Source organism: Phalangium opilio, unplaced genomic scaffold (genome assembly GCF_054372755.1).
Source record: "Phalangium opilio isolate 3A_F unplaced genomic scaffold, DU_Popi_V2 ptg000082l_1, whole genome shotgun sequence".
Classification (NCBI taxonomy): Eukaryota; Metazoa; Arthropoda; class Arachnida; order Opiliones; family Phalangiidae; genus Phalangium; species Phalangium opilio.
The window spans coordinates 501,906-528,689 of record NW_028324189.1 but is presented as its reverse complement, the minus strand read 5'-3'; the positions used below and the strand labels follow the sequence as shown (position 1 = coordinate 528,689).

Sequence of the window (26,784 nt, the reverse complement as noted above, 5' to 3'; positions counted from 1 at the left end):
ATTTCGACCTTTCTTTGAAGCGAAGCGAGTCGGAAAAAGAAGAGCTTTCCTTTGTCTACGCTAAAACGCTCTTCAACAACTTTAGACCCTAAAAAGGACGATATCCATTCGCTGCCCCTTTTATATAACCCCTTCTCTCTTTGCGATAGATTGGATAAAAAATTGAGTTTGTGGCGACTCATTCAAACTGATTTATACCAAAGAAAACTGGTACAAATATAAAAAAAAGACTTATTTCTGTGATGATTTTAATTCAAACAAAAACATTGATTATTTCGTCGCAAGGAACTATGGGTGCGCAACATAGATTCATTTCAAATCTTTCCGCAGATGAAAGGTCGGACTGTTCTCCCAAAATTAGCTCTAATATATATCAAAGTTTGATGTTTAATCCATTTCAAAATGCCTCGCACGCTTGAAATTCTAATTAGACTTAATTATTAACCCCAATTAATTAAGGCTACATTAAAGTAAATTTGTGGCGCAACATAGATTCATTTCAAATCTTTCCGCAGATGAAAGGTCGGACTGTTCTGCCAAAATTAGCTCTAATATATCAAAGTTTGATGTTTAATCCATTTCAAAATGCCTCGCACGCTTGAAATTCTAATTAGACTTAATTATTAACCCCAGTTAATTAAGGCTACATTAAAGTAAATTTGTGGAACCATCTATCGTACTTCCAAAAATTGGAAATTTAAATCCTACCAGGAAAACTTTCTGAAAAAGAATTTTTTTTTCTTCTTTTTCCTCAAAATACCGTTTTTCTAATTTTTCGGTAAAAAATATCTTGAAACGGAGCTTGTGATATTACATAGAGGGATTTGATTCAAACGTGCCTTCGAGCCTTTTTTAGCAAGGGATTAAATACTTTTTCATCTTTTTCAAGACCTATTTCTACAGAAGTTTGAATTCCACGTGGATTAAGATAAAAATTCCATAAAGAATAAGAAGAAATGTAGATACATAAAATCAACGTTCCTTGGAAAAGCTAATTTGTATTTAAGACTTATTTTCTTAGAAACAACTACAAAGTTACGATTCTCGAAAAACCTAAACTATTTGTTCGTTTCTCAACTTCATTCCTGATAAGGATGGAGAACACGCGAAAGAAATAAAAGGAAAACCAAAATAATAATAGGTCTTAAGTCCAAACCACAAAGAAGGGGGCGCAAAATGCCACCAAATGAAAGAGAAAAAAGAAAACAAAAGAGACCACCATATTAATGGTTACGTTCCTTGTTGAGTCACAGGCGCTCCGGTCATTCCATTGCCGTCCATTCCTTTGAAATAAACTAAACGTAAGTTATCACTAGAATAAATGTATCCACCTTGACTCCTTGAGTGACGAAAAGCACAGAATTCAAATTTTTGGGATGTTTCCTAGGGCAATCCAGAGAGTTTGGTGGTCCACACAAAGTCAGCATTACGACTCTTGCACAATACTTGCTTAGATATATGGCGTCAGGGCGAATGACCAAGTCGTTACTGACCCCAAAATACGAGTGTACCATGCTTTAGCTCTTGTACTTATTTTGACTTTAACTTGATAACTTCACGTTAGTTTTCCTCTTGGTTTAAGCAATGACCGTCAGCAACCAAGGTTTTCTTTTAATCCTTTTTCTAGTGCGTTCACGACGAAAGCTCGCTGGGTGACAAGTGTACCGATAGCCGTTTGGAGCTCGTAGCATCTCTGGTCGACAGCCGCAACCACCAAATACTCGGGTCCCGCTCTTCCTCGCTACCCTTTATACCACTTTTTTATCATTCCTTGACGGCTGGGACCGGACCAAGAACGTAGAAGAAGAAGAAAAAAAGGGAGAAGCGAGCGAAAGAACGAGCGCTTCTCATCATTAAGCAAGCCGGGAGGAATCTTTGCCGACGATTGAGGCCGTTGACGTCTTAGGCCTTTGTCCTAATTAGGGCTATCCGCGGTTTTTCGGGTCAACCTATGCCGGTAATAAAGAATAAAGTATCGGAACCGTCTAGGACACCGACCCAAACTCAAGGACAATGCCTGACTATTTATACAGAATATAACATTTCTAAGAGGTGATACTTTATATATCCCCTGCTGCTGTGATCTCTTTGGGAATTATTGCGAAATACGTGGTGCTTTGTAAGTAATCATTAAGTTATTATTTAGGTTTGTAATTTGTATCTAGTAATTGAGAGAATTAATGAATTTAAAAAGAAATTAAAATAATGTTAGTCTTAGCCCCTTTAAATTGGGCTGACCGAAAAGTCCAAATGATTCGAGGGATAAATGATATCAAGGAGATTTAATAATGTTCAAATTCTTCATATGATTGGATGACGTCAGTTCAATACTTGGAAACGTATCCTAATCATTTTGAAACCCTCACTGGTCATGAATTTAAAAACAATTTTCCGATATTCATGAACGTATCTGCTTAAATTCAGCAAGCCAATCAAATAAATGAAATAGTTGAATTAAAATTTAATTTTAATGAAATGTGAGCAGAGTAATTTAAGTTGGTCGAAATACCACGAGGTAATCCAGGTTTATTATATAAAAAAATTAACGATACCCAAGATAGGAATCCTTTTTCAATAAATAAACATTTGGAAAGTAGTTGCGCGTACATTTGCACTTATTGCTTTTCTAACCAGCTAGGTCAACGAAGTTTACACTCGGCGTGGACAAGCTGCTCTTCTACGTTAGCTTTCTAGGAGTTCGTTCTTTTTTTTTAAGGCGAATGATCGGGGAAGACGTTTCTCGCCCGGTGTTTTCGACACGGTAGGGCGTAAAGAGGAGTAGGTTGGGCGGATCCCCACCGGGTTAATTGGGTTTTCTCGAGGCGGACCCTCTCTGATTAGCGCGGGGCCTTTGCTCTAGTTCGGATAGTATCCCTCTCTATTTCCCGCGAGTCCTTGCGCGAGGGGCTCATCACTCTCTTAAATAAATAATTAAAAACATTCGAACCTTAATTCACGAGCCCTTTTCGGACAGAGTTACTTTCAACTAGATGCGGGTGTATGTTTTCCGATCATCGCCAACTATACTGGTGATGCAATTTATACAACTTGTATTCAAGCGACTTAACTAGTTTATTCAACTTGAGTTGAGTAGTCAAATTGAATTATAAACTTGCCCAGATGCATCGTGTGAAAGGCCTTTATAAAGTTTTGAAATTATTACTAGCGCCTAAGTCTTACTTGTAATATTTTTAGAGGTAGAGAATGGCTACTTAGAATTAATCCGGTTAAGTTTTAAAATATCTAAAATGGCCGAGATCAAAGATATTTTGAGGTTTAACTTTGAGCAAATTGTCACCGACATCAAACTTGAAGCAACTCTAAATTTTACACGAATTCGCGTCGCATTTGAAACATTGCGGTGTTCGTCAGAGTGTCGAACATCTCGAGTAGTCGACTCGTGTTATTATTAAAACCCTGGCGGAACTTTCCTTTTTTTATGATGAAGAGATTCAGTGACTCTGGAACTGAAAATGAGAGAGAGGACTCCCTCGGTGTGGAACGGCAGTAATTACAAATGGAGTAATTAGATCAATTACAGAAAGTAAAGAAATTAATTTTTTTGAAGGGAGCTCGATCCCTTCTCCACCACCAGTTATCCTCGCATCCTTCCTCTTTAACGCGTACATTATCTTTATTTTTATGTCATAAATTGACTGCCTGGCTTCGTATATACGATTCCTTGTGGCAAAAACAAGGGACATTATGGACTTTGAGATATAATTGCGGCGTAAAAACAGAAGGGCTTTATTTAGCAGTATATATTATGGAGATAAAGGTCAAATATAATATTAACCAAACAAGATTATTGTAATCTAAGGCAATCTGTCTAATTTAAGCCGTTGATAAACTGATTCGTTACTCATTAACTTTCGTATACAGGGTGTTTCTGAATGATAAGTCTGTCATAAATTTAAGGGTCCACTCTTTTGAGTCAAACTCTAACCACGTCCAAAAATTATATTAAAACAATTTACCAAAAGTAAAATAACAATTTTCATCAGCAAACTTCAAGATGTTACGCGCCACTTGAAAAAGAAAATATTAAAACTAGCTAGCCCTACCTAATATCTTGAGTTAACTCAATAAGAGTTGACTATAAAAGTCATATGGTATAAAGCTTACTCCGTCTCGAAGACTCGAGTCGTTTTAAGCGCTTTAATTTCACCTTGCCACAGCCGCGCCAGTTTCGAGTTTAGAAATTGCATTACGTGATGTTAGTTTACACTCATAAATTGGAATTTTTCGAGTATGAAAAGGAGCACGCCTTAAAGAAATTTAATATTAAAAAGGTTTAAGGTTTAAGGCTGAAGGAAATAAGATTTTCAACAAGTTCTACGCTATCATCAAATATAAATCAGTGGGGTATAGAGAAAACGGCCTTTCTAGTAGAAAATAATACTAAGAAATTTATAAAACTATATTGAAAAAGGTAAAGAAAAAACTGCCCAACGTTAAAACTGCTACGTGTCGTTGGGCACGAGATCGTAAAGTACAATTAAGAATGAGGGAAAAAATAACCGTTAAGAACTTGGTTTCCTTTTTTTTTCGTCTTGAATTAAATATGAAACTTTTTCAAAAGGTATACTTAACGTTTCACACTTCAAACACGTACTACTTCATTCTGAATTTCTATATTTAATTCTGGTTTTAAATTTATGAATAAAGTTAATTTCTACGTGTACAACACTAATTGGTGAAAATATGAATGCACTAAACGGATTCTCAGAATACAACATAAATATTAATTTTGTAACAATGCCATATTATAGTACACCTTTACGAAATTTTGGTTAGAATTTTAAAACAAGAAATAAATAAACTAAAATTTAAAAAGGAAGTTTTTAATATAGAGAACCCGAGTTTCCTTTTTTCCGGACGTATTTCTCCAAGAGAAAGTATGGCTAGATAAGGGTTCGCAGTTACTTTCAATCCTGTGGGGAGGAAACTATAGGAGTTTTTTTTTGCAGAGAAATGGGTATTCTACCTTGCCCCCTTCCATGGCCGGCTACCGCGGCTCACAGCCCGTAAGCTACCTAACGCAAAAAGCTCATAATTCTTCCCGCTTATTGGTTCCCATCACAAAGAACTCCCACGCTTAGCTCCCCTTTTCTTTACGTAGCTACGCTCCCATCATGCACCGGTCCGGTGTATACCTGAGACGGGTGAGTGGCTCAAAGGGAGATTTAACTACTGCCATAGACCCTTAAAGAAAATCGTTCAAATTTCCCAACCGTCTTTTGAGGATTGACAGAGCATTCTGGGTAATCAGTATATTAATCTGATTGGTTTAGACGGCTATGGGCTGATTTTGCGCAGTAGTGGCAAGGAAGTGTACTTTAAAAATTTAATGGCGGAACTTGGGAACTGGAGTTTCAGGTGAAAGTGATTTAGGAACTGTTTTAGAGCAGATTTCGCTTTACCACAAGTTCACAACGTAATTATTAATAATTATTATTAATTAATAATTTGTTTAATTTTTTTATGTTACTTCCAACTTTAACATACTCAGAGTTCACTAAGCCTTGAACTTTTTTGAAATCGAAAGAGCAGACGAACAAATTTATTCAACGAAACCTTTCGCCACTAGATGGCGTTGGTACTCTATTCGAAAAAATCCCGACTCGGCGATATAAGGTGTCCAGCTTGTTTATTTTCTTTAAGGGTCTATTCTAAAAGCTCTGCTTGTTTACCGCTACGCCATAGATGGCTTCTAAAGTTCAGGGTTCAAAAACAGCGCTAGGGAAAACGTTAACCTACTTTTATGATATATTTTTTAACAAATATTGAGCCTAGAGAGTGGAATATAGCTTAAAATACTTTCAAAATCGCTCTGGTGGAAGAAAGGTAGAACAGTATTAAACTGACCGTACAAAAACTTGAAATTAAAAGTAATGCTTTTTTTTGGCGGGGAAATTCTACATTATGGATGGCACGAGAAAAATCACACACGTGACTTTCAAGTTTTTAAATTAGGCTTAAGTCGTTTCACATGCTCATACATACGATATTTTAAACTTCGCAAAATTAAACCTAGTTTTTAGTGCGCAAGTACTTTAAAACCCTTTTTTCGTAACCCAATAAAATGTGGAACAGGTTACCATTTTAACACCTTCGTAACATTCAATAGAATTTGGTCGATACACAGGGTGTTTTTGATAAGTGTGGGTTAAAATATCAGCTACAAATATTCAAATAACCAATAATGAGAAACTAAAAGAGACTTAATAAATAATATCAAAATATGAAAATATCTCATAGTTCATACGCGCCTATTGTTCTATGTTCCAAAAATAAACCACAAAGCCTCTTACTACCCTAGAAAGTAAATTTATCTTTTCAATCATCTATGAGGATTATTATATCGATAAAAATTTCCTTCCAAAAATACGTAGCAACAATTAAACAGAATGAGGCAATTTGAGCGTCTCAAAATTGTTCATTTACGCCAAAGCCTCTTATAGTGGAGGTCAAAAAGTTTATGAAAAGAGTAAATAAATTGGAAGGGTACACCCTTTGTCCCCTTGAAGTGGTTTGCCCATTACGGGGTTAATAATGGGTAAACTGAATCTATGACTTGGAAAAATTGAGCCGATAAAACAAAGAATGCGGAGCTATAAGAGATCAAAGCGTCCTTATGCGAAAAATAAACAAAACAGTATTCTGTTTAAGTTCCATTTTCCTCTACTGAATAAGTAAATACATCAATAAAATTAAACAAACTTAAATTTGCAAACTGATTTTAAAATGGTTTGCATTGTTTATATAGTCATAACCAGTCTGGAAAAAGATAATATTTTTTAAACTAGCCCTTAGGACCAGTGACCCCAACCCTATCGTCCAAAATAATAAACTGGTCCAAGTAATGAACCGATCCAGAGAACCAGTAACATAAATTTCTTGAATTTAGAAACTGGTCCAAGCAATTAATAAACTGGTTGATAAAAACGAAATCAAATTCATTTTCGTTACGTCATAATAACGTTGAAACTTGAGTACGATTTCGGAGTAATTAAAAATTTGCGTACATTGAGTTAAGATTGTCAAGATCCTTTACTGTACTATCAGTGCCTTAATGAACATGGATTCTTAGACATTGGCCCTTATTGAGCGCATACATCTATTGGTGAACTATACAAAGGGGTCCCCAGTCTCTTCAATAGCGCTAAGCTTATCCGAGTCGTAATTGTAAATTCCCTTTTGATAGCTGTAAGAGTACAATTGATGCGGGCTTTGCGCGTGCTATCTTCTCCGTCCACCGGCAAAATGGGATAATTTTATCGACGGTATTTATCAATCGAAATTAGATATCGCCAAATTCTAATCTATACCTAGGTCTTCGGATAAGGAATGGTAAAATCCGATATTACTAATCGCGAATGAACATCTCCTACGCATAGTTATACATCTCTCAAACTAGCACCCGTATCCAATAACAACGTAACGTTGGAGTATATCTTAATTCATCCTTGCAGTATAATATATTAAAAGGTTTTAACTGCCGCAATGATGCTCAAAACATTACGAATCAAAACAGAAAACGCCATACGTGTTAAAAGCACAGTGTGGATGAATTATGTACATCTTTTGTAATAATTTAGAACAACTCGGTAAATAAGCCTTGCCAACGCGCGATTCTCTTCTCAAGATGATTTCCAGCGTCGAATCCCTCGAATTTAAGTCCTCCTGGACAACTAATGATTACGTCTACTAAGATTAGGCCTAGAACTATATACAGAATGGGTGGGTGATTAGGTTATCGAAATGGCTGGAGAAGCCTTACGTGTGTCAATAGAGAGTCCAGCTTTCCGCGCCGTGCCAAAACCTAGGCCTAGAACACTAATCCCTTCCAGGTTAATTTTAAAGCGTCCTCGGGCTAAGCCGATATTATCGAAAGCGGTAGGCTCTTTAAGAGACGCAATAGGAGCAAACACTATGGGCGAGAGCCTGCGAAATTGCTTCGGGAGATGATGGTTAGCGGGAGTTCAAGGGTTTCAGATGCTAAAGTATACTGCGGGAGCGGAAACTATCTGACTGCCATGGTAATAGTCGACGATCAAGAGGGGTTACCTTAAAACCGCTCATTACGGATGGTCGATGTCGCAACATTGCTGACATAATATAGACCCAAAATCGTCGTAGCGAAACGCCAATCTTAATACCTTTCCATCGTACATTAGACATTCCTGAAGTGGCTTGCTCAACTATAACGCATCGTTTTACAACAATACATGACCAACATTAATGGTTTCGAACAGTTTCGAGTGATATCGTAAAATACATAGTATTGGGTTGAAACTACTAAGTGAGTCCGAGTGAAACCCATTTACAAATACATGGAACTGTGTACGCCGTACAACAGGACGCATTGAAAGACACCGCAAGCCCAATCACGTTTAAAGAAACGTTTACGATGTGATATGTTTCCTGGTACGTCTTAGACTATTTTAAGAATGGCAAGGCTTAGAAAACACTAGCCCTGCCTTCTGTATTGTGTGCTACCGCGAAGCTGGGGGGGGAGGAAACTGTGACGTCAATATTGGGCCCCAAATTTGTATTGCCCAAGCTGACGACGTCTCGCGACTGCCAATATGGTCGCCTGAAAATAAGGTAAGAGATAAGAGCATGTGACGTCACTACAAAGTTCGTGGTAACACACTAATGGTTGACGTTGGTAATTATGCCACGCTACAAATCAATACCATGTGTACGTGACAATCCGATTGAGAGTTCGCAGTGCGTTACCCATAAATCTTAGACAGATTTACCATTACGTGAAATCCCAAATTTCACTAATTAGTTCTAGTTTTGTATTAAGTTCATTCGTGGATTTAGCTTAGAACTTACGCCAATGCTGATACGAATACGATTTCCGGACCCTAACCCGTTCCAATTTGACGGACAGCAGCTCGGGTCTCGTAGCTTTCGCTAGGAAACGACACTAATCTATAAACCCAAAACTAGGCCTCGCGTGTGAAATGACATAATTGTAGAAGCCAGAATCCTAGGCCTTGGCTGGTTCTATGGCTTTGTAGTATGTTCGCCCATTGCATCTCAAACAATGGGGACATCGAGGTGTCTCGGTATTATAAAATATTAATGGGAACGTTTCGGCTCCTTCACTTGAAATAGGCCTTAGCCCCAAAGTAGGGAAAAGAGTTCAAAAATTGGTATAAAAATGGCGACCATACAAAAACAGGTTCAGGGCGCCAACGATCCTACGCGCCTGGGCGGAAATATACCGCAAGACGCCAGTCGTTGTTTGTTTTCAAAATAGGCCCACGGAAGCCAAAACACATAATTTAGACCTCCCCGTATTATGTCGTCATCGCCAAACGTTCCCATTATGGTAAAGCATACAAAAAAAATTGTAAAGTTGAAGTTTTAACTACAAACTACTTAAATAACTCGAATTTAACCAAAATTGTAACCAACAAACCAAGGATATCGTAAATATAATAGTTTAAATAGTATCTTACCTTGCACTAGGAAATCCTTCAGCAGCACCATTTAGGACTGGACCACACAGGACGTCACGTCCTCAAACATATATGACGACGAAGCGCGCAATTAAGACCCGCACAGAAAAACCACACAATGACGACTGAGTTGGCGATCAAGCGAGAAAAAAAACCGCGCTTTTGCTCTGTTCCTCAGCGTGTTGGGTTGCAAATTTTCAAAAGATGATATAAAATTCAAGTTCAAAGTCGTCTCATGTCTAAGGTTGATTGGTACGCGGCTCCGCGGGCACGGTCCTCCTGTTCTCCCAAAAAATGTATAATGTACAGTTTATCTAACCGGAAGTGATTGGCGTACTTGTGACGTACGCGACTTGGTAACTGTTCTTGTAAGGGTTTTCTTCGACGAAGTCGAGTTGACTATTCTTTTCGAAAAGCCTGCACCGCTAGTTTTTCACCCTACACGCTTGAGAATGATGGTTGTTTTTTTGGCAGCTTCAACTTATTCTGGCACAGTTTTTCTCGTAGTGAGGAACGCGAGTATGAAAGACATTCGCGCTGACGTAACCTGCTCCGGATATCTCCTACGGAGTTTTTGACATATTTTACGACTACAGAGCTGGCAAGAGCTTTCTGAAATTAAATAAAATAAAAAAAGGTTAATTATTATCAACCAGGATAGCCTATTTTTGATCTACCGCTTTAAACGTTTAAATAGGGACTATAGAAATCCTTAAAGTTCCTATTTTGATATCTTACACGGTCCCTAAACCAATTTCACCTCTCTTCTGACCTTTGACCCCCGATGTTATCTCTTTCCCCTGGGCGAAATATTAGCCGTTAGTCTCGACTATAAACAGTGAAAGCTAGACGCGACGCCGCAGAATGGAATATTTTATTAACTACTACGAAAGAGGGAAACATCCAACTTTAAAGGGAGGGTGAAGATGAAAATGAAATAATTTTTAATCAATTCTTTTGCTAATTTTAAACCTATCTGCATTGGCATATTGAAAATTTCAAAATAATATATCGAAATGAAATTTGAAATCAAAAAGATTGAAAAGATACATCTTTGCTAACCACTCTCCCTTTAAAAGTAGCCATGTTGATTCATAGCAATATATACAGGGTGTTTCTGATAATAAAGGGGGATATTCTTTGAACAATTTTGAGTCAAAAATGTAACCTCTATCTCCATTTTGTCGTCCGGGTCACTGTTTTCAAGTTATGATTTTAGAATTTTAAGGATGACCCCTTAAGTTTAATTAGGAAACTGATTAAGACAATGATTTCTAATTTAATTCAGGGGTCATACCTAAAACACTCAAATCATAACTAGAAAACAGTAGCCCAGACTGCAAAATGGAGATAGGGGTTACATTTTCGACTCAAAATCACCCAAAAAAACATCCCCTTCTGAAAAACACCCTGTATACAATTATCTAAATAACCATTAATTACTAATGATGAACTCATATTCAAAATTTTTAATACCCTATCGTTCTTTAAGCTTCAAAAACCAAACAATTAATTACGTACAAACAAATATGACTAATATTATATTTACGTATTTCATTATCGCATTCCCAATAGCTCGGATTTCGAGCATATCGAAATTAAATCCGGCTTATTAAATATTTAAATCAAATTCGCAGACGCTTTATAATTAAACCGCATTAAAATTACAATGGAATATATTCGCGAGTCTAAACGATCAACGTGGTTTCTTTCAAAATTCGTTTCTTTAAACCGAATAAAAAACATGACTCACTGCCTTCTTCCATAGATCGTTTCTTTAAAATGAATGAATAATATGACTCATTGCCTTCAAGAACGTGTAAAATGCGCATGCGTTAACAATTTTTTTACGTGATTTTAGAGAAATAATGGACGAGTTTAATAAAACAATTACGAGGGGTGTCGAGAAAGCGTTTCTAAATGCGTTAATATAAAATAGTTTTTATCTCACAACTAATCCAAAATATTTCATATATTTTTAAATAAATGTCTTAATAGTTTTTATCCAATAGCTAATTTATATTATTATAAATATATTTCTTAATGAAATTATTATGGAGAAATGAGAATTTTAAAATAATAATAATAATTGGGTTTCCATGGAGAATTTTTCAGGATTTCAAATACCTAATTAATTAAATTTTGTTATTATATAAAATTTATTTATGTAATTGTCTAGCATCTTATGGAAAATTCCATGGGATTATCGATAATATAAATATGGAATATAATTTAAATTTTCGTTATTAAATTTCATAATGTTATTAATTCAAACAAACATTTGAATCGATCGGGGGGGGGGGGGAATATGAGGTTTCTAATGAGCAGCTGAGCTCGTTTTAATTTCGTAAATATTAATTAAATTTAACCGTAACGATTTTTATTAAATGCGCGTTTTCAAATAAACGGCTCGCCCGATAAGCAAACAAAAGGAATACAAAAATGAATATAAAATTTGTCAACGAACAAAAGAGAGATGCCGGAAGATATGAAAACGTTTCTTATTGTAACTTAATATATATATGAGGTATGAAAAAAGTGCGGGCAATATTGGATGAAAAAATATATGGGTTTTTTGTCCGGGATGCGAGGAGCGGGATAGAGAGATGGTAAATAAATAATAAGAGTGGGAAGAATAATAATAATAAGAAGAAGATGAAAAGGACGAAATTACCCGTTGAATTGCGAAGCAGGATGAGCGTAGAAGAGATAGCACGGTGGTGCGGGCGAAGATTGGGCCCGGCGTGCCTGGGCGATCGCCCTGTTCGGCATTCGATCGTAGCGAACGCGGGTGCAATAGTAGAGCGGCGGATCTCTATTACCGTGGGCGCGGGGTTGATGGGGGAGATGGGGAAAAACGAGGGAGGAAGAAGTTTTCTCTCTCTCCTCTTCCGCAGCCTCCGACGATCCGTTCGCCCGGCGCTCCCGCGCGAAGCCTCCCGGATAACTCGAAACGATCGCTCCTCTCTCGGGTCGCGAGCCGCGTTCCTCGGACACGAAAAACCCCGACGAACTACGGGAAGAAGTCGCGCCGACTCCGTCGTCTGCCGGAAGCCCCGGCCCGGACCATCGTTTCGCCAGGCAACCGCCGCGAGGCGCTTCGTTCGCTGACGAAGGGATGATGAGCGGAACGTCCTCTACGTCACTTCTCTCCTCTCTTTCTCCATCCTCGGAGTTAGCTGCCGCCGCCGCATCCCATCTCTCTCCTCTCACCCCACCCCTCCTCCCTTTCGCCTCATCCGGATCCAGAGTGGAATTCCGGGCGACGGCGCGCCCGGCACGGATATACCGCAGCTACGGGGACTGCGACAAAAGGAGCGAAGACGGGAACTGCGCCCCCGTTAATGATTATTATTCCCGTTAGTCGCCCGCACCCCCGAATAGCGTCACCAACATCATCCTTTGATACCAAAGATATTCCGCCACCATCGCCACACCACGACTAAAAGGCGCTTTTCCTTAGTACCCCGTCGAAGTATTTAAAACGCGACAAAACTGAGCCACATTACCTATTGGGCCATTCTTCCGACTCGATTATCATGTCCCGATTAATAACGCTTTTCCTCTCAGCTTCTCTTCGTCAAAGACACGCGTCAACGTGTCTTTAGATTAAGAACCAAGCATTTTTCCAATGTGTCTGTTTCGAGATGGAAGGTCAAACCTGGATATCACCTCTCTTACGCTTGTCAAGAATGTTTAAGACCATACTGATGGCTGAACCTTTCGCGTATAACCTATTCAAACATCTAAAGCTCCTTAAATAGCGTAATTTATATTCAAATTACTGCAGGAATGGGCGTAGAAGAAGCTTAAATTTCTGGTGGGACTGATTATACGCGGGTATAGTTTAGAAGGCCAGAGATAAGTTCGTGGTGCGCTGAATACATCTATTATCGCTTAAGCTTAGAAGAGACCGAATCAACGCGACATTACCGAATAAAGGCTAATGCGCCGCGTTGTCCAATACAACAAATGGGAAAAAATTGGGCCAATTTTGAATTCCCTCAGTCATGAAAACCACACACCGCGTAACAATAACCCCTTCAGGGCCCCAAATTACGTTCAACTACCGAAAAGAAAAGCGCGTAAGAAAAAATAAAGAACGTAGAAAAACACACGAATCGCGCTATAGCAACTCCATCCTTCGTTGAGCCTCAACTACTTTACCGGACGTAAAAATATTAACATGTCACGCGAGGCCCATACCATCCCACCCTCTTCTCGCCTCCCACGGCCCAAACCTCTTAGAGAGTCCTTGGGGTTCTGATAATACGAATTCTTGGTAGAACGTGTTTGGCCAACAAGATGAACCTTAAAGGGAGTGTAGGGGAATGACGCTGTAAAGCGAGGGGGTAAAAGACATCAGAGAACGAAAGCTTCCGAAGCACGTACCACCAAAAAGGAACGAAGGGGGTATGGGGTTATCAAGAGTTTGAAATAAGAGGTGGAATGAGGCAACTTAGACAAAAAATGTTCCAATAGGAAGCCCTCAACATCTTCGAAGAGTTCCATTAGAAAATGTTGTTGTTAACCTACGTCCTTCATCAGTGCCACAATCCAAGATCGAACCTTTGGCGCGACTAGCTGCACTTCATTTCAAAAGAAAGTCTTTGAAATTGATGAGGTAATAAAGATGGCCCCGGAGACACCAGTTCTTGAGGGCATCGAGTTATATCTTGAAGTTGCTCAATAAATAGATGTCTTTGGTCGTCTCTATGAAATCTTATTTGTCTAAGGACCTCACGGAGGATGGCTTGAAAAAAAATATTGTGGTATATGGCGCTTACGCCACGGCTTTCTTATTAGAGACCCATTAGGTCGAGAAAAAGAAGGGGGTATTTTCGGGAGGACCGGGCCGGGAGTTATACCATACCATACGTCGTCAATATTAAGCGTGATTTCCAGCCAACGAAGCCTTGGCTCGTCAAGACATCCCTTAGGCGCTGCTAATACGTTTCTCGCGACTTTTTCTGGAGCTTTGACAGGTCTGTTTTATTGCTCTCGGAAAAACAGACCTCTCTCAGCCGCCATCGACTACCACTCCAGGGTTTAATGCAAGTTCATAGCCAGGATAGGGAAAGATCTTTTTTTTTCTAATGTTCAATTAAAGTGAACCCTGCTCTAGAGAAGATATTTGAGGATCCTTACAACCCTAGAGAGATTCGTATAGGTTTTGGGTTGGGGTGATTTTAAACTCCGGTGTCGGTATCATCCCCTTAAGAGATGACATCGGCAGGATTTTGAGAATTAGATTTCAGCACCTTGGTTCCAACCGAGAGTCCCAATGAAAAGTCAGGGCGTATTTTACAACACATCAACCCACTAAAAGGTATCCTCTATTTCTTTTAAGTTTGTCCCTTGGGTTAAATGGCAAGCTTTTTAAGTATATATAGTTAAAGAAAAGACATTGGATGATCTGAAAATTACCAAAACTACACCAGTACCAACCACAAAGCGTTGTACGGTCACACCAACATTGATCTGGTGGCCAACAAACCCATTTAAGTTTCCGTCTTTCTTTAAAGTAACAATATTACATCAAAACCAGCCGAGACTAGATTAAAGGCCTCTGGATTTTCATCCTCTTAGGTTCCTTAATTTCAAATTCATTTAGTTTCACGCGTAACATGGTGAAGAGAAAAATGCCATATGAAATTTTCGTCAAAACATACAAAGAAAAAAAGATTAAATCCATAACTTTGGATAAAGCTAAGAATGGGGTTGTAGTAAGTAACCGGCAAAAGGAAATACGCTGCTAGACAAGTCACGGTATTCCAAAGTGCGAAAGCAGATTACACCCGACATTAAAATCAATGTTCATTGTCCCGGGAGGCGTTTAATACGAGATGGGAGAGCGTTTAGGTACTGAACTGGATGGGGATCGGCGAGAAACGTTGGCTAACAGTCGGATCGAATTTTTCACACTCGCCTAATTCGCAAAGATGGCGACAAAGCCATAGGATATTACATCCCCGTCCTGGATCTATCTACCCCGCATCATTTTTACTCGTCACAAAGTGTCCTACCACCGTTTAATTCGCACCGGTGGTTTTTCTCTAAATCTCTCTCGCCCCGAGTCCCTGCATGCCACTCCCCAATCACCCTGAAGATATGTTAAACCCAGTGTCTAGATTGTTGAACCAATGAAAGAAAAGCTTGAATATACGTTTCAGCTTCCCAAATCCCATTAAAAAAACGTGTATTATAACGTATCGGGATAATAAATATTAAATATTTAGTTATTATCTAAGAAAGGATCAATTTTCCATTGAGAAAACCAGGAATTTAATGGGAATTTAAGTAATATTCAAACTTATACCGAGTATAGAGCATCCGATCTTCCTTATACTTTGGCTTCACTACATGTAACTCACTAACCAATAGTCTCTCGAGACGATTGACGTGGGGAGAAGGAAACCCCTGGGGTGTATTAAAATATCAGGCTTGATAGTTTGAGAGAGAGCGTCTCCCTGGTTCCCCTGAAGGTCCTAAATTTTCATCCCAAATAATAAAATTGGCTGGGGTGGCTACCGTGATTGTCGATCCGACCTCCTTTGAAAGATATAAATGAGTTTGAGTAGAAAGTACCTGAGCCAGCCACCCTCCTCCATTCAGGGCACCGTAATCCGAGCGTAGGATCGCATTTTATTGCGGGAGTGACGCCAGTGATGGGGATACTTTCGAGTCAAAGAGAGAAATAGGAAAAGCCAGGGACAGTGCAAATGACTAATTTTTGGTTACAATTGATCCGAAAAGACGCGTAAAAGGTACCGACTAGCCGCTATAGGATAGGAGCGGACGGTGCTTATTAGAGCGTTACATTTGGCGCAATTCTGGGAAGACAGTTAATCGAATTCAAGATAACAAAGCGTCGGACAAACTTCATACACTGTTAACTTCCGAGAAAGTAAGAGAGGATTTTTGAACTAAATTAAGAATATTAACTAAGAATTAATCGATTTATATTGATAAAATAATGTCTGGGTTTTAACTTACTGAAAAACCATTAAAACTGAACCTCTAACCAATCAAAAACACACAGTGCTCCAGTAATTGTCTATTTTCTTCTTTGACAATTTAATAAAAGGTTCTACCTATTTATTGCAGACGATACATATGTAAAGTTCGATCGGTTTAGTACGGTCCAAAGAATTTCAAAGCCTGGGCGAAAAAGCGCTGATGAAGAAAAGATGAAAAAGAAATCTCGGGGCTAGGTTTCAATATCCTCCCACAAAAACGAAATAAAAAATTAGCAAAAGCTATCGACTGGAATAATAAAAGAGCCCGGGCGCCTTTTTGAAGCTCAAACAATCATTTTCCCCGTCATTTACGACGAAATTATCCACCAGAGAAACAAATTGGCGAAAAAAAAGAGAGGAAGGAACCACCACGCTGCTAGAATAAGAAAGAAAGAAGAGAAAGCGACCTCCGTGGCCGCTCCGACGGTTCCGCCGAATCCTTGTAAAGGAATTCCTCCCTCTTCCCAACCATCCCACCGATTCTTTTTAATCTTTTCGATTTTTGAAGATCTTTCATCTTTTTCTTTCTTTGTTATGTAAATTTAGAAGCACCCTTTTGTTTGCCTTTTGTACAACAACCGACTATAGTAAATAGAGTAGATGAACGGACGGTTTACTAGTCTTAACTAAAGGTCCGTCTTATTCCGTGTCATCTTGTAGTTTTAGCTAGAAAGTTACACATCAAAGTAATTTAATTAAAATGATGTAACTTTGAAGAATTGGTCATCCTTCGCTTCAATTTCAATTCAGTTGAAATCTTATACTCTACTGAATGTTTCAAATCGATAGGTCTTGGAGTCAACTCTCCGAAATCATTTGACCACGTGACGTTTCAATTTTCCAAAAGAAAAACCGTTCGGCAAAAACAGAGATTGTCAAAAACAACTTTACAGTTGGGTTCATTTTGAAATGAAAAATTAATACGAAACCATGGAAACCCTAAACACCGTACCTCGATGTTTCCCGCACAATTACGTTAAAACAAATGTTATTAACTTATTGAATCTAAATTTAAAATGAAAATTTTAACGCGTTAATTAATTATACGGAACATAATAAGGGAATAAATTGTTTAACTAATTTGTTTTGACGAGTTGTAAACTGATAAATTCAGTTATAAATCTTTAGAGAGCTTTATTTAATACCTTATTCATCAAAGTGAACATCAGAAGTAAATTACTCCCCTAAGTTATATCATAAGTTAATATGATATGTTCCATAAGTTTGTCACTGGTAACTGAGATCTTGTCGTAGATTCTCGTAGTGACGAAAGTGTAGGTAATTTTGTTGGTACGATTTTAGGGCTGTGCAATTTACATCTGGTAATGGACTACATTACAATGAAGCATTGAGTCTGAATTCGTAGTTCAGACTAAGGCTTGTTTCTCCGTTTGCGGAAAGAGAAGACGGAGATGAAAAGATTTACAAGAGGGCTGAAAGCCACGAGGGGACGCCGCTAGCTTTTTAAATGGAAATTCCGGACTGCTTCGGCGACGACCGTGTTAAGTCGAGTTTATCGGTAAGAGTCGCGAAAAAATCTCGACTACAAGAAATCTAAAAATACGTGCGAACGTTGGGAGAAAGAGAATTAGGTTGCCATCTCTAAAAAAACCCGGAGAAGAAATAGAAAGAAAAGAAGAAAAAAAAATAAGAGATTTTCGGACACGCTTCCCAAATCTTTTAGCGCTCTTCCCAAGGCTCTCCCCTATCCGTTTGCCTTGTTGTAGGATTTTATTCACAGCCAAACGAAATATTTCAAAGTGGGCGAATGGGATACGATGGCGGATTGGAAAAAGGATCTCTATACTTTCCTACGAATCACTCGGAACTTCAAAATTTTCAAACCAAATCGAGCTCTCCTGCAGGAACCCTTCAGAAGCGTAGAGGACTAAAAATGATACCCATGTAATGTCACAGCCGTTTTACTCTTTCAAATTTAAGGCCACTGAGATGACTCCGGACTAACATAAATTATTGGTCTCCAAATTGTTCAATTGAAAGGCCTTCTTTAGTGAAGTCTACTAAATATTATAAAATATTTTATGCTTAATTTTAATAGATAGTGAATTTTAGATGAATTTTGGAATTCCAACTTCAAAATCTCTAATATACTGAAACGTATCTTCGCGGGTTCCTTTGAAACTGAAAGTAATAGGTTGGGTGAAGAAGGTTTGACGACGAGACTATATTCTAATCTCTATTTCCGAAAACGTAATATTGCGTCTTCCATCACGGCTTCTCAAACAGTTTGAGGCGATTTAAGGGTCAATAGGAATCAAGGGAAGAGACTCAAGGCAGGGCCGAATAAAATTGGCCTTCTTAAGATCAGTCGAGGAACCGGAACGAAGGCAAAGAGAAAGCGGCTCTCTGATGACACGAGGAGCGCAAATTTCTACAAATTAAATTGCGTCTTGTCAAAGACGTTGGCACTAGCTGCGCGCGCGCTCATGCCCGAAATGTCATCTTAACCGGTTCCTTTGTCTTTCATTTTGCTCATCTTTCAATCCCCTCGTGAACTCCCCTCCCCCCTCGATCTACCCCTCTTAAATGGACAACCATCTCATTCCTTAACTTTCGTCATAGCTCAGCATCTCCCGGTTCCGTGAACCTTAAAATAGAAGGGAAGAGGAGTGTCTTCCTTTAACCACTCGGCAAAGCCGAATAACGCCGAAAGGACGCGGTTATTAAAGGACCAGTCCTAAGGCATTTTTAGGTTCTAAGCAGAAATGACATCAATAACTTAATTTAGACAATATTCTCGTTAGATTTACCCTTTAAGCTTTAGCGTATATCCGGTTGAATCGGTTTATTCGGCTTTGAGAGGTTGTTTCTCGAGACGAACTTGGGTTAGGGATTGTGAAGAGTCGGAAACTACGCGTTCATCTCTTATATGCTTAGTTATGGAGTTAGAGAGGGATGAAGTCTACTGGGACTCTGGAAGGGAAACAGGGACTGTCCCAAAATTTCCCCCAAGACTCGACCTCGAATAGCGGAGGAAAGGCGACGGGGTCAATTGTCGGACCATCTTTCGTCTACATCCGGTGGCCATGGCCGCTCTTTATATCAAAAATTATACGTCTACTCAGAGTTACGAACGTTCTATCCCCGGAGTTATAATATCTTATCCATTGAATGAGGAGGTTTTTCATCGCGAAATGGAAAAATAATTTTTAAGAAGGGGCTTTTTGAAAAGATAAGACTAGAAATCTCGGGGGAAATATACTTCCGTCTTATACTCAACTTATATTCTTTTTATTTAAAAAGATTCGTAAAATTACTTTAGATTTATTCGTAAGTTTATGACCAAAAGTCTCCAAAAAGAAGGACTAGAGCGTCTTATAATTCTGGAGCTACTTAAAACTACAACCATCTGCAACTGCAATTTTCTACGAATTTTAACAATTAAATTCGGGACTAATTTGTTTGAAAGCCAGTTAGAGCTTTAAGTTTCTAAGAAATGGAAACGATAAACAAGATTAAGCCTTACACTGTTGCTAGCTTTTAAAACTTTTGGGTTTGGGTTGGGGGAGGGGCGGAGTTTCTCGCAAGCTGTTACTCGATGGCTTGGGAGTTCATTAATTTGGCGGTGACCTAATTGTTAAGGCAAACCTTCTAATGAACTAGTAATTGCGAAAAGAATTCGTGAATCTGATATATCGTATAAGCTCGGCGCAATGTTTTAACCCTACTGGAGTTACATGACAATATTTGTCGGCTATTTCATCAATCTTCAAAGCCGAGGGACGTTATTAATTATGTTCAAAACCCCTTATTAAAGAAAAAAGTCACCCTGCCACGTAATTTTTCGTTTTATGTACTTTGAGAGGAGGGTTCATTTCTAGCCTGTGATTTTGACCCTTCTAAATAAACGTGTACAGTTTAGTACAGTTGACTTTAGTGTGATGTGTTTATCTATGAACTGTAACAAAACAAAACAGAGCATGCCTCTGGCGCGGGTCAAAATTTGAAAAGCCAGTTGACCTTTGTTTATAAAATTTTCAAAAAGTGACGGTCGGATAAATTTTAACCCAATAACCTAAGACATATTTTATAATAAAATAATTTGCTTCCATTTAAACATAATCCAACATGAGTTTTACAACTCCTTGCTTTCAAACAGAATAAAGTCTGCGTGACAAGATCTCATTTAGTCGGTGCGGGTCTACATTCTTCGCCGCATAACGAAGTTAAGTTGGGAAAACTTTCCCCCAAAATTTGCATTCTAAAATTCTCTCTTCAGACAGTATATACAATGACCTTTTTCCTTCTGTTGCGAAGTTCAAACTCTCACGTCCCTTGACTCCCTTTTTCGCAGAAATTTATGCATCCGACGTCTATAGACATCAATCCCAACTTACGCTCTGTCGCGTTGGAAAAAGATTGCCAAAAAAAAAGAAATTCGTTTTTCTCAAGAACATCAATATTTTGAGAGGTCCCCCATACAAATAAATAATAACAAAAATTTCCGCTTTTTATGGAGAATAGGGAAGAGGGTATGTTTCGCATCTACTTAACATAATTATCCAAGTTTTCTCTAAAGATAATAGTAGCTATGACATCACGATGGTTTCAAATCACGCAATGGCTGAACAATTAAGCAAGAAATTAATGCGCAAAAACGAGAAATTGTTGTGACGTCGAGAAATTTTTAATTAACACTTCAATCAGGATAGATTCTACTTGGAATCTTTACTTACATTTGATTGAAGGTGAAAAATATTATATACAATTTTTAGTATAGCGACGGTTCCCTTGTGTTTTTTTTATTTAAATATGAAAGAGTTGAAAAAGGGAAATGGTGGTACGTGGGTGTGTGCGATGTAAAGAAAAGTGGTAATAGTAGTTAGAATTTTCTTTTCAGTTCAAAATGCGTGCCACCAGAGGCGTTTTATACCTAATACTCGTCTTTTTCTACGAGTTTTCCACTAGAATGTATCTCATCTCTGATGTAGGAACGCTATACTAGTCTGGTATAACTCTCTTGAACCTAATAATTCGCAAAGGTTAAACCTAGCCTAGTTTCGAATGGAGAACGCTCTAGTTTGAAACGCATTCGAGAATCTAAGGAGATTACAACGTAAGACGGTAGTGTTAACTAAAGGCGGAAGGCGATGAGAATGGCAGTCTCTAGTAATCACGGGTGGGATGGTAGGTGGTAGAAGGGGATCCTCGGCCGCTGCTTGTGTCAGGCCATAAATATCGGTGTTGCATACGGCATAAACAACGAGGTTCGGACGAGCCCATTTAAGCCTAGTCGCGGGACAGTACCACTGCTCTCGAGATCTCGCTAGTCTAGACTGTAAAATGATAGAATCTAAGGTAGAAGTATAGACATTTTGGTTATAAGTAGCTTTATTTTTTAAAGCGGTTAATATGAGAGTCGACGATTTCTCCGTCTTTAAGCTAACCACAACTTATTGACGCGATATTTCTAATTATTTTAAAATTTGAAACACTTGACGACTCAATAACAGACCAAACCATTTCTACTCTTATTTTGAACTCTCCAAATAATTTTTTGGTATCTATGATGGGTGATGGCGAAAAAAAGGAAACCGGGGCTGACCCGCCGTGTTTCGAAGTTCTTTATTTCACCATACCCCCTCCTCTATAAAAAGAACAATTTATATAGCCATGGAAGAAAGCATTTGGTGGGAGTGGAGCAGCAAGGAAAGGAAACGGGAGCTATAGCTTCCATACTCTCGTCGATCTTTTCACCTCCTCCCAATGCAGTCCCACACAAGCGGATCTTTTTTTTCCCTTTTTCAAACCCTCTTTTTCCAAGTTATACGCCGATAGATTCAGTAGCCGAAAAGGCGATGAAGAATTGGCCCTATTCTTTCCTTTCACCTTTTCCCAAACGCCGCGCCGCTCTTTTCTTGGCCGTTAGGACCATTTTCTTTGCCCATTTTTTCCCTAACTCGGTGGCAAAAGCTCCCCATCATCCTGGGGTGTCGGAGACTTTTAAAAAATGCGCGCGAAATGCTTTTACTTCACGTGCACTAGCTGCTAAGCCTAATCTGAAAATTAAAACTTAAAAGCACGTGTGTTGTTATATTTTTTTTCGCGCCAAAAGTTGAAAGATTTTGCATCTTGAGATACAATGTACGTTTTGAGTTCATGGCTATTATGTAAAATTCAGTGCGAAAAATTTAAATGCACCTTGGACAATGTCCATTCCCTTTCATCTCCCATTTCTCTCCATTTTCTGGCAGGATTGGAGTTAGATATCGAGAGGTGGTATACGTATTTGTAAGTTTTCCAGACTTTTATATACTTTCTGTCATATATAAACGACCATAATATCAAATCGGATAATTTAGACTGAATGGGAGGTGATGGAGCGTTTACTGCCTTTTGTTCTAATACGGTAATACTATGGTTTCGAAATGGGAGAACATTCCGAGAGGCATATATTTTCAGTTTCAACCATTTCAGACCAGTCATCCGTGAATATGAGCAGAAGCCAAACTGCCGGAAGAAGCTGGCAATCGTTTCTCAAATAACCGCTACAAGAGCCAAGGTGCGGACCCAAGCGCTGTTGATTTTTTTGATAAATCCAAAAATCTTCAAATGACTATAGAACTAAATAATAAAAGCCATCGGTTGTTATTGGAGTGAGCCGAACTATAGGGGTTTTAAAACTAATGTATTCTCTATTAGCGCCTGTAGAAATGTTTACCACGCAATATACCAATGTTCGAGGCGAAGCTATCGTACAGGGGCTTACATTTCAATCGAATTTTTTGTACACTGGTTTATATTATATTAAATAGCAAAGATACGCGTATTTGAATTTTATCGGTAGACATATTGTAACATGGCCATTCGATTAAACAGTTGGCTCAAATAATTACTAGCAAAGTAATGAACGTAAAAAACTAGTCTTCTTAGAATGGAAACATCTCTACATCCTAATTTCAAATGCACAGGTCTTCTTTTGTTGCTTAATACTTGAGAAAAACGATCTATTCCAGTAGAACAAGGAAAGGTTTCTCATTTCACTTTGACTAAAGTGCTCCGTTGCACTCGGTCTCGAGTCTCTACGCTACAAGACCCTTATCTGTCTTTAACTTCCGGAAGTGGCGCGACATCAGTTCCAAGCGAAAAGGAAATTGGGAAAACCCGCTCTCCTCTAGTCCGAAATTAAAACTTTTCATATATACGGTATTTGGAGATACGAGACTCGCGAACCAGGGCAGCCTTCTGTTTTGTTTCTCGGAAAAATATGACACGAAAATAAGTATATTTACCATATACCAACGTGTTCTATAGAGTCGCGGAGGAATTTAATTAAAATTTAAGACAGAAGAAAATGTAACCAAAGTCTTTCAAAAATTTAAAAAAGAAAATTGAAAGCAGTTTCCCGGTGTGCAGTTTACATACACCTTGTTGTAATTTAATAAACAGGTACGTTGTTTTGAAATTTTAATTAAAATTGATAACTTTATGCACGTATTGTATTATCGGACTGAAAGTGTATTTTGAATTTTAACTAAGCAGATTTGTATCAATATTTGGATGTAGTTTAACTAAAGTACATCTTTCTTACGACATCCGGAAAAACTAGTTCGAGGAACCATCTAAAATGAAAAACTTTCAAATTCGTATGAAACTAACATCCTTCTTTTATATGAATCCATAAAAAAACTATCTGGGGAATTTCATTTTTAATCTCGATATATAAGAAATAAAAATTGTAAAAAAAAAAATCAAGCTATAGTCGATGGAGAATATATAGGAAAAAAACCTCAGAAAAAAGAGCTTATTCTCACGTTAAATAAAATCAAATAAAAATAGTATAGTAAGAAAAAAATTGTTCAAAGTCGGACAGGCAAAGGGAAAAAAGATGGAGAGAGAGAGGGAGAGAGTGCTGGAAGAAACGGGCCATATCGAAACGTATTAGATTGTCATGTTTGCGTTTCGGATCTCTAGCGAGTAACAGGTTTCTCTTTCCTTGTTTGTCTTGGATGGGATATTTCTTATCCTATGGAAACAGATCGAGCTATGAGTGACGTATCGGCTTCACGGCTGCTCACCCAAGCCTCGGGGGCACCCGTGCTGGCGAGAACGACCAGAGGCCGAACGACCGACCGAGGGGAGATGCCCCCCACGCTAACGGAACAACAAAAGCACAGGAGAATCCAATTCGAGAGGTTCAATACCCTTATATGGAATTGATTTCGAACCGCAATTTACACCGACCAAAGAATGATAACGAAAGATATTGTGATCCTGTAAGTTCGAAGTACAGTGCTGGGATGGATCTATGGGAAATCAATTTTGAGTCGTGGCATGCACTGTTTTAAAGTTTTTATTGGAGTGTTTTACGGACGGCCCCTTAAATTTTGTTAAGAAACTGATTAAGACAATGATTTCTAATTTAATTAAGGGGTCATCCCTAAAATACTCTTATCATAACTCGAAAACAGTGTCCCTTAGGGCAAAATGGAGATAGATGTTACATTTTCGACTCACCAACCTTTTCGAACACCCAGTATATTTAACAATAAATCTGACGTTCTATTATACTAATAATTAGTGTTGAACCTCTCGAAGGAAGTATATGAGAGAGGTAGTTGGAAGGAAGAAGGGTAAGTATTGGAAGTTCTTTCGTCGCGGGCGTCTTTCGTCCATTACTCGGAAGACAATCAACACTTGTTGGGGGGAAGAAAATGGCTGGGGTTAAAGCGTATTGTTATTTAGCCACCTCTTCGATAGATTTCTCTTCAAATCCTCTTTCGTCGGCTTTATTTCAATCGTTAACTGGCCGGGTCAACGAGATACCAAGGTCTTATCGACAAAGGCAGACGTCTAAATTTCACAGAGACTATTTACGATTTCAACACTGCAGACAGTACAGAGCACGGTGCTTGGAAATTTGGGATTATATAACTGCTTGAATATGTCTGGATAGAACTTATAATCTAAAATTTAATTGCCTTTTGAGACTGCGAATGTTGTTAAGAATTCATATATTTTGAAATAGAAATAGAAATAAAAAATAGTAGACAAGATGGTTTCTTATCCTGTAAAGGATTATAATATAACGTCCCGACATCCCTGAAAGGGTCAAAGAGTAAGCCTAAACTGATTAAGTGTCAAATTTATCTATATTTAAAATGGTATATTGCAGAATGACAGTTTTAAGTAATAAACATATTTCATAATTTCGAATAGAAATATTTGAACAGTTAAAATGCCTTAAAGTTAACTATTGAGAGACTATTATAATTATGTAAAATTATCCCTTCTTTAAGTATACACCTTAAGACAAGCATTAAAATTTTAATAACTTGCCTGGAAGACTTTAAATAAAATAAATATAAATTTTAAAATTAAACAATGGCGAAAAGCAAAGACGGTTACGTAACGCATATATAGACGAACTAAAAAGGAAATGCATTGTATTAGACTTCTATTCATTGAAATATAATTTACCGCCTAAATTAGGAAGGACGAGCGGCGTTCATGGATATCAGAATCATATAGAAACATGATTCATTATTTCATACACTCTCTTCATTAAAAAAGAAAAACTAGTACCCCTTTATTTGTTTCAAACAAATTTTCTAGGACGCATCAAAACTTCCAAATACTATGATGCAAATCTAAAAAGTTCTGGTAAAGTAACCCTTTTATTTTCAAATGATTTAGTTTTAATTAAAACTAAATGAGCAATTAATTTACTTACAATAAATTCAAATATCTATGAAAAAGAGTCTGAAATGCTTTGAGAGAGCATATTTTCCCGTCAACAACTAGAAACAACCATTAATTTTAAATTCCGTGGCTGACAGAAAATTTCAAAATTCGCAAATATATTTTCCCGATATAAAAGTTTAAAGAAAACAACTATAGAAGCGAGATGGAAGGAAAAGACCTTATAATTAGAGAGTCTCCAATATCAATTGTAATATGCATATTGTATAACCACCGCTCGTTCAATCGACTATAAGGCAAACTGTGTTCCTCACTTAAATCAAGGTAATAGTTATTTTAATTAAAAGATGGAGAGAATACGCAACCTGTTCCGTATGTACGATCATTTTTCATATAAACTGCAACCCGCGCTGCTCGGAGGAGCGACGACTATAATTATTCATAAGTTTATGTTTACTCTGAATTAATGCACCCGTAAAAGTTTCTCTAAATGTTCTAAAGTTGTTGTTGTGTAAATATAATATTTGTTATTTTAATACGTTTTACATTTACTTTAAATAAAAATTGTTTAAACCCTTCGATTAAACTTAAAAACAAGAAGAAAAAACTTAATTTAAAGAAGC

At 38.0% G+C, this 26,784-nt stretch overlaps 1 protein-coding gene and 1 long non-coding RNA gene across 4 annotated transcripts in view; one reads left to right on the top strand and one right to left on the bottom strand.

Annotated features, from left to right (window-relative positions):
* LOC149650684 (uncharacterized) overlaps positions 1-26,784 on the bottom strand; it is a 163,471-nt gene that overhangs the window by 105,256 nt on the left and 31,431 nt on the right. Inside the window, exons 1-2 of one of the 2 annotated variants that reach the window (XM_089847282.1) lie at positions 11,029-11,182; positions 9,480-10,091 (exon numbers count right to left, since the gene is read on the bottom strand). In XM_089847282.1, the coding sequence (XP_089703408.1) occupies positions 9,480-9,510 (31 nt within the window). In that variant the 5' untranslated portion in view covers positions 9,511-10,091; positions 11,029-11,182. Of the gene's footprint in view, positions 1-9,479; positions 10,092-11,028; positions 11,183-26,784 lie in introns of those variants that run through there. The other variant, XM_089847281.1, reaches the window with a different exon arrangement.
* Positions 903-26,105, top strand: LOC149650687 (uncharacterized). 2 transcript variants are annotated; one of them, XR_016370934.1, is made up of 4 exons: positions 903-1,301; positions 1,388-1,526; positions 1,628-2,119; positions 26,075-26,105. It is a non-coding gene; the product is annotated as an uncharacterized LOC149650687 (long non-coding RNA). The 2 variants fall into 2 exon arrangements; XR_016370933.1 differs by lacking the exon at positions 26,075-26,105 and having other exon boundaries at positions 1,628-2,537.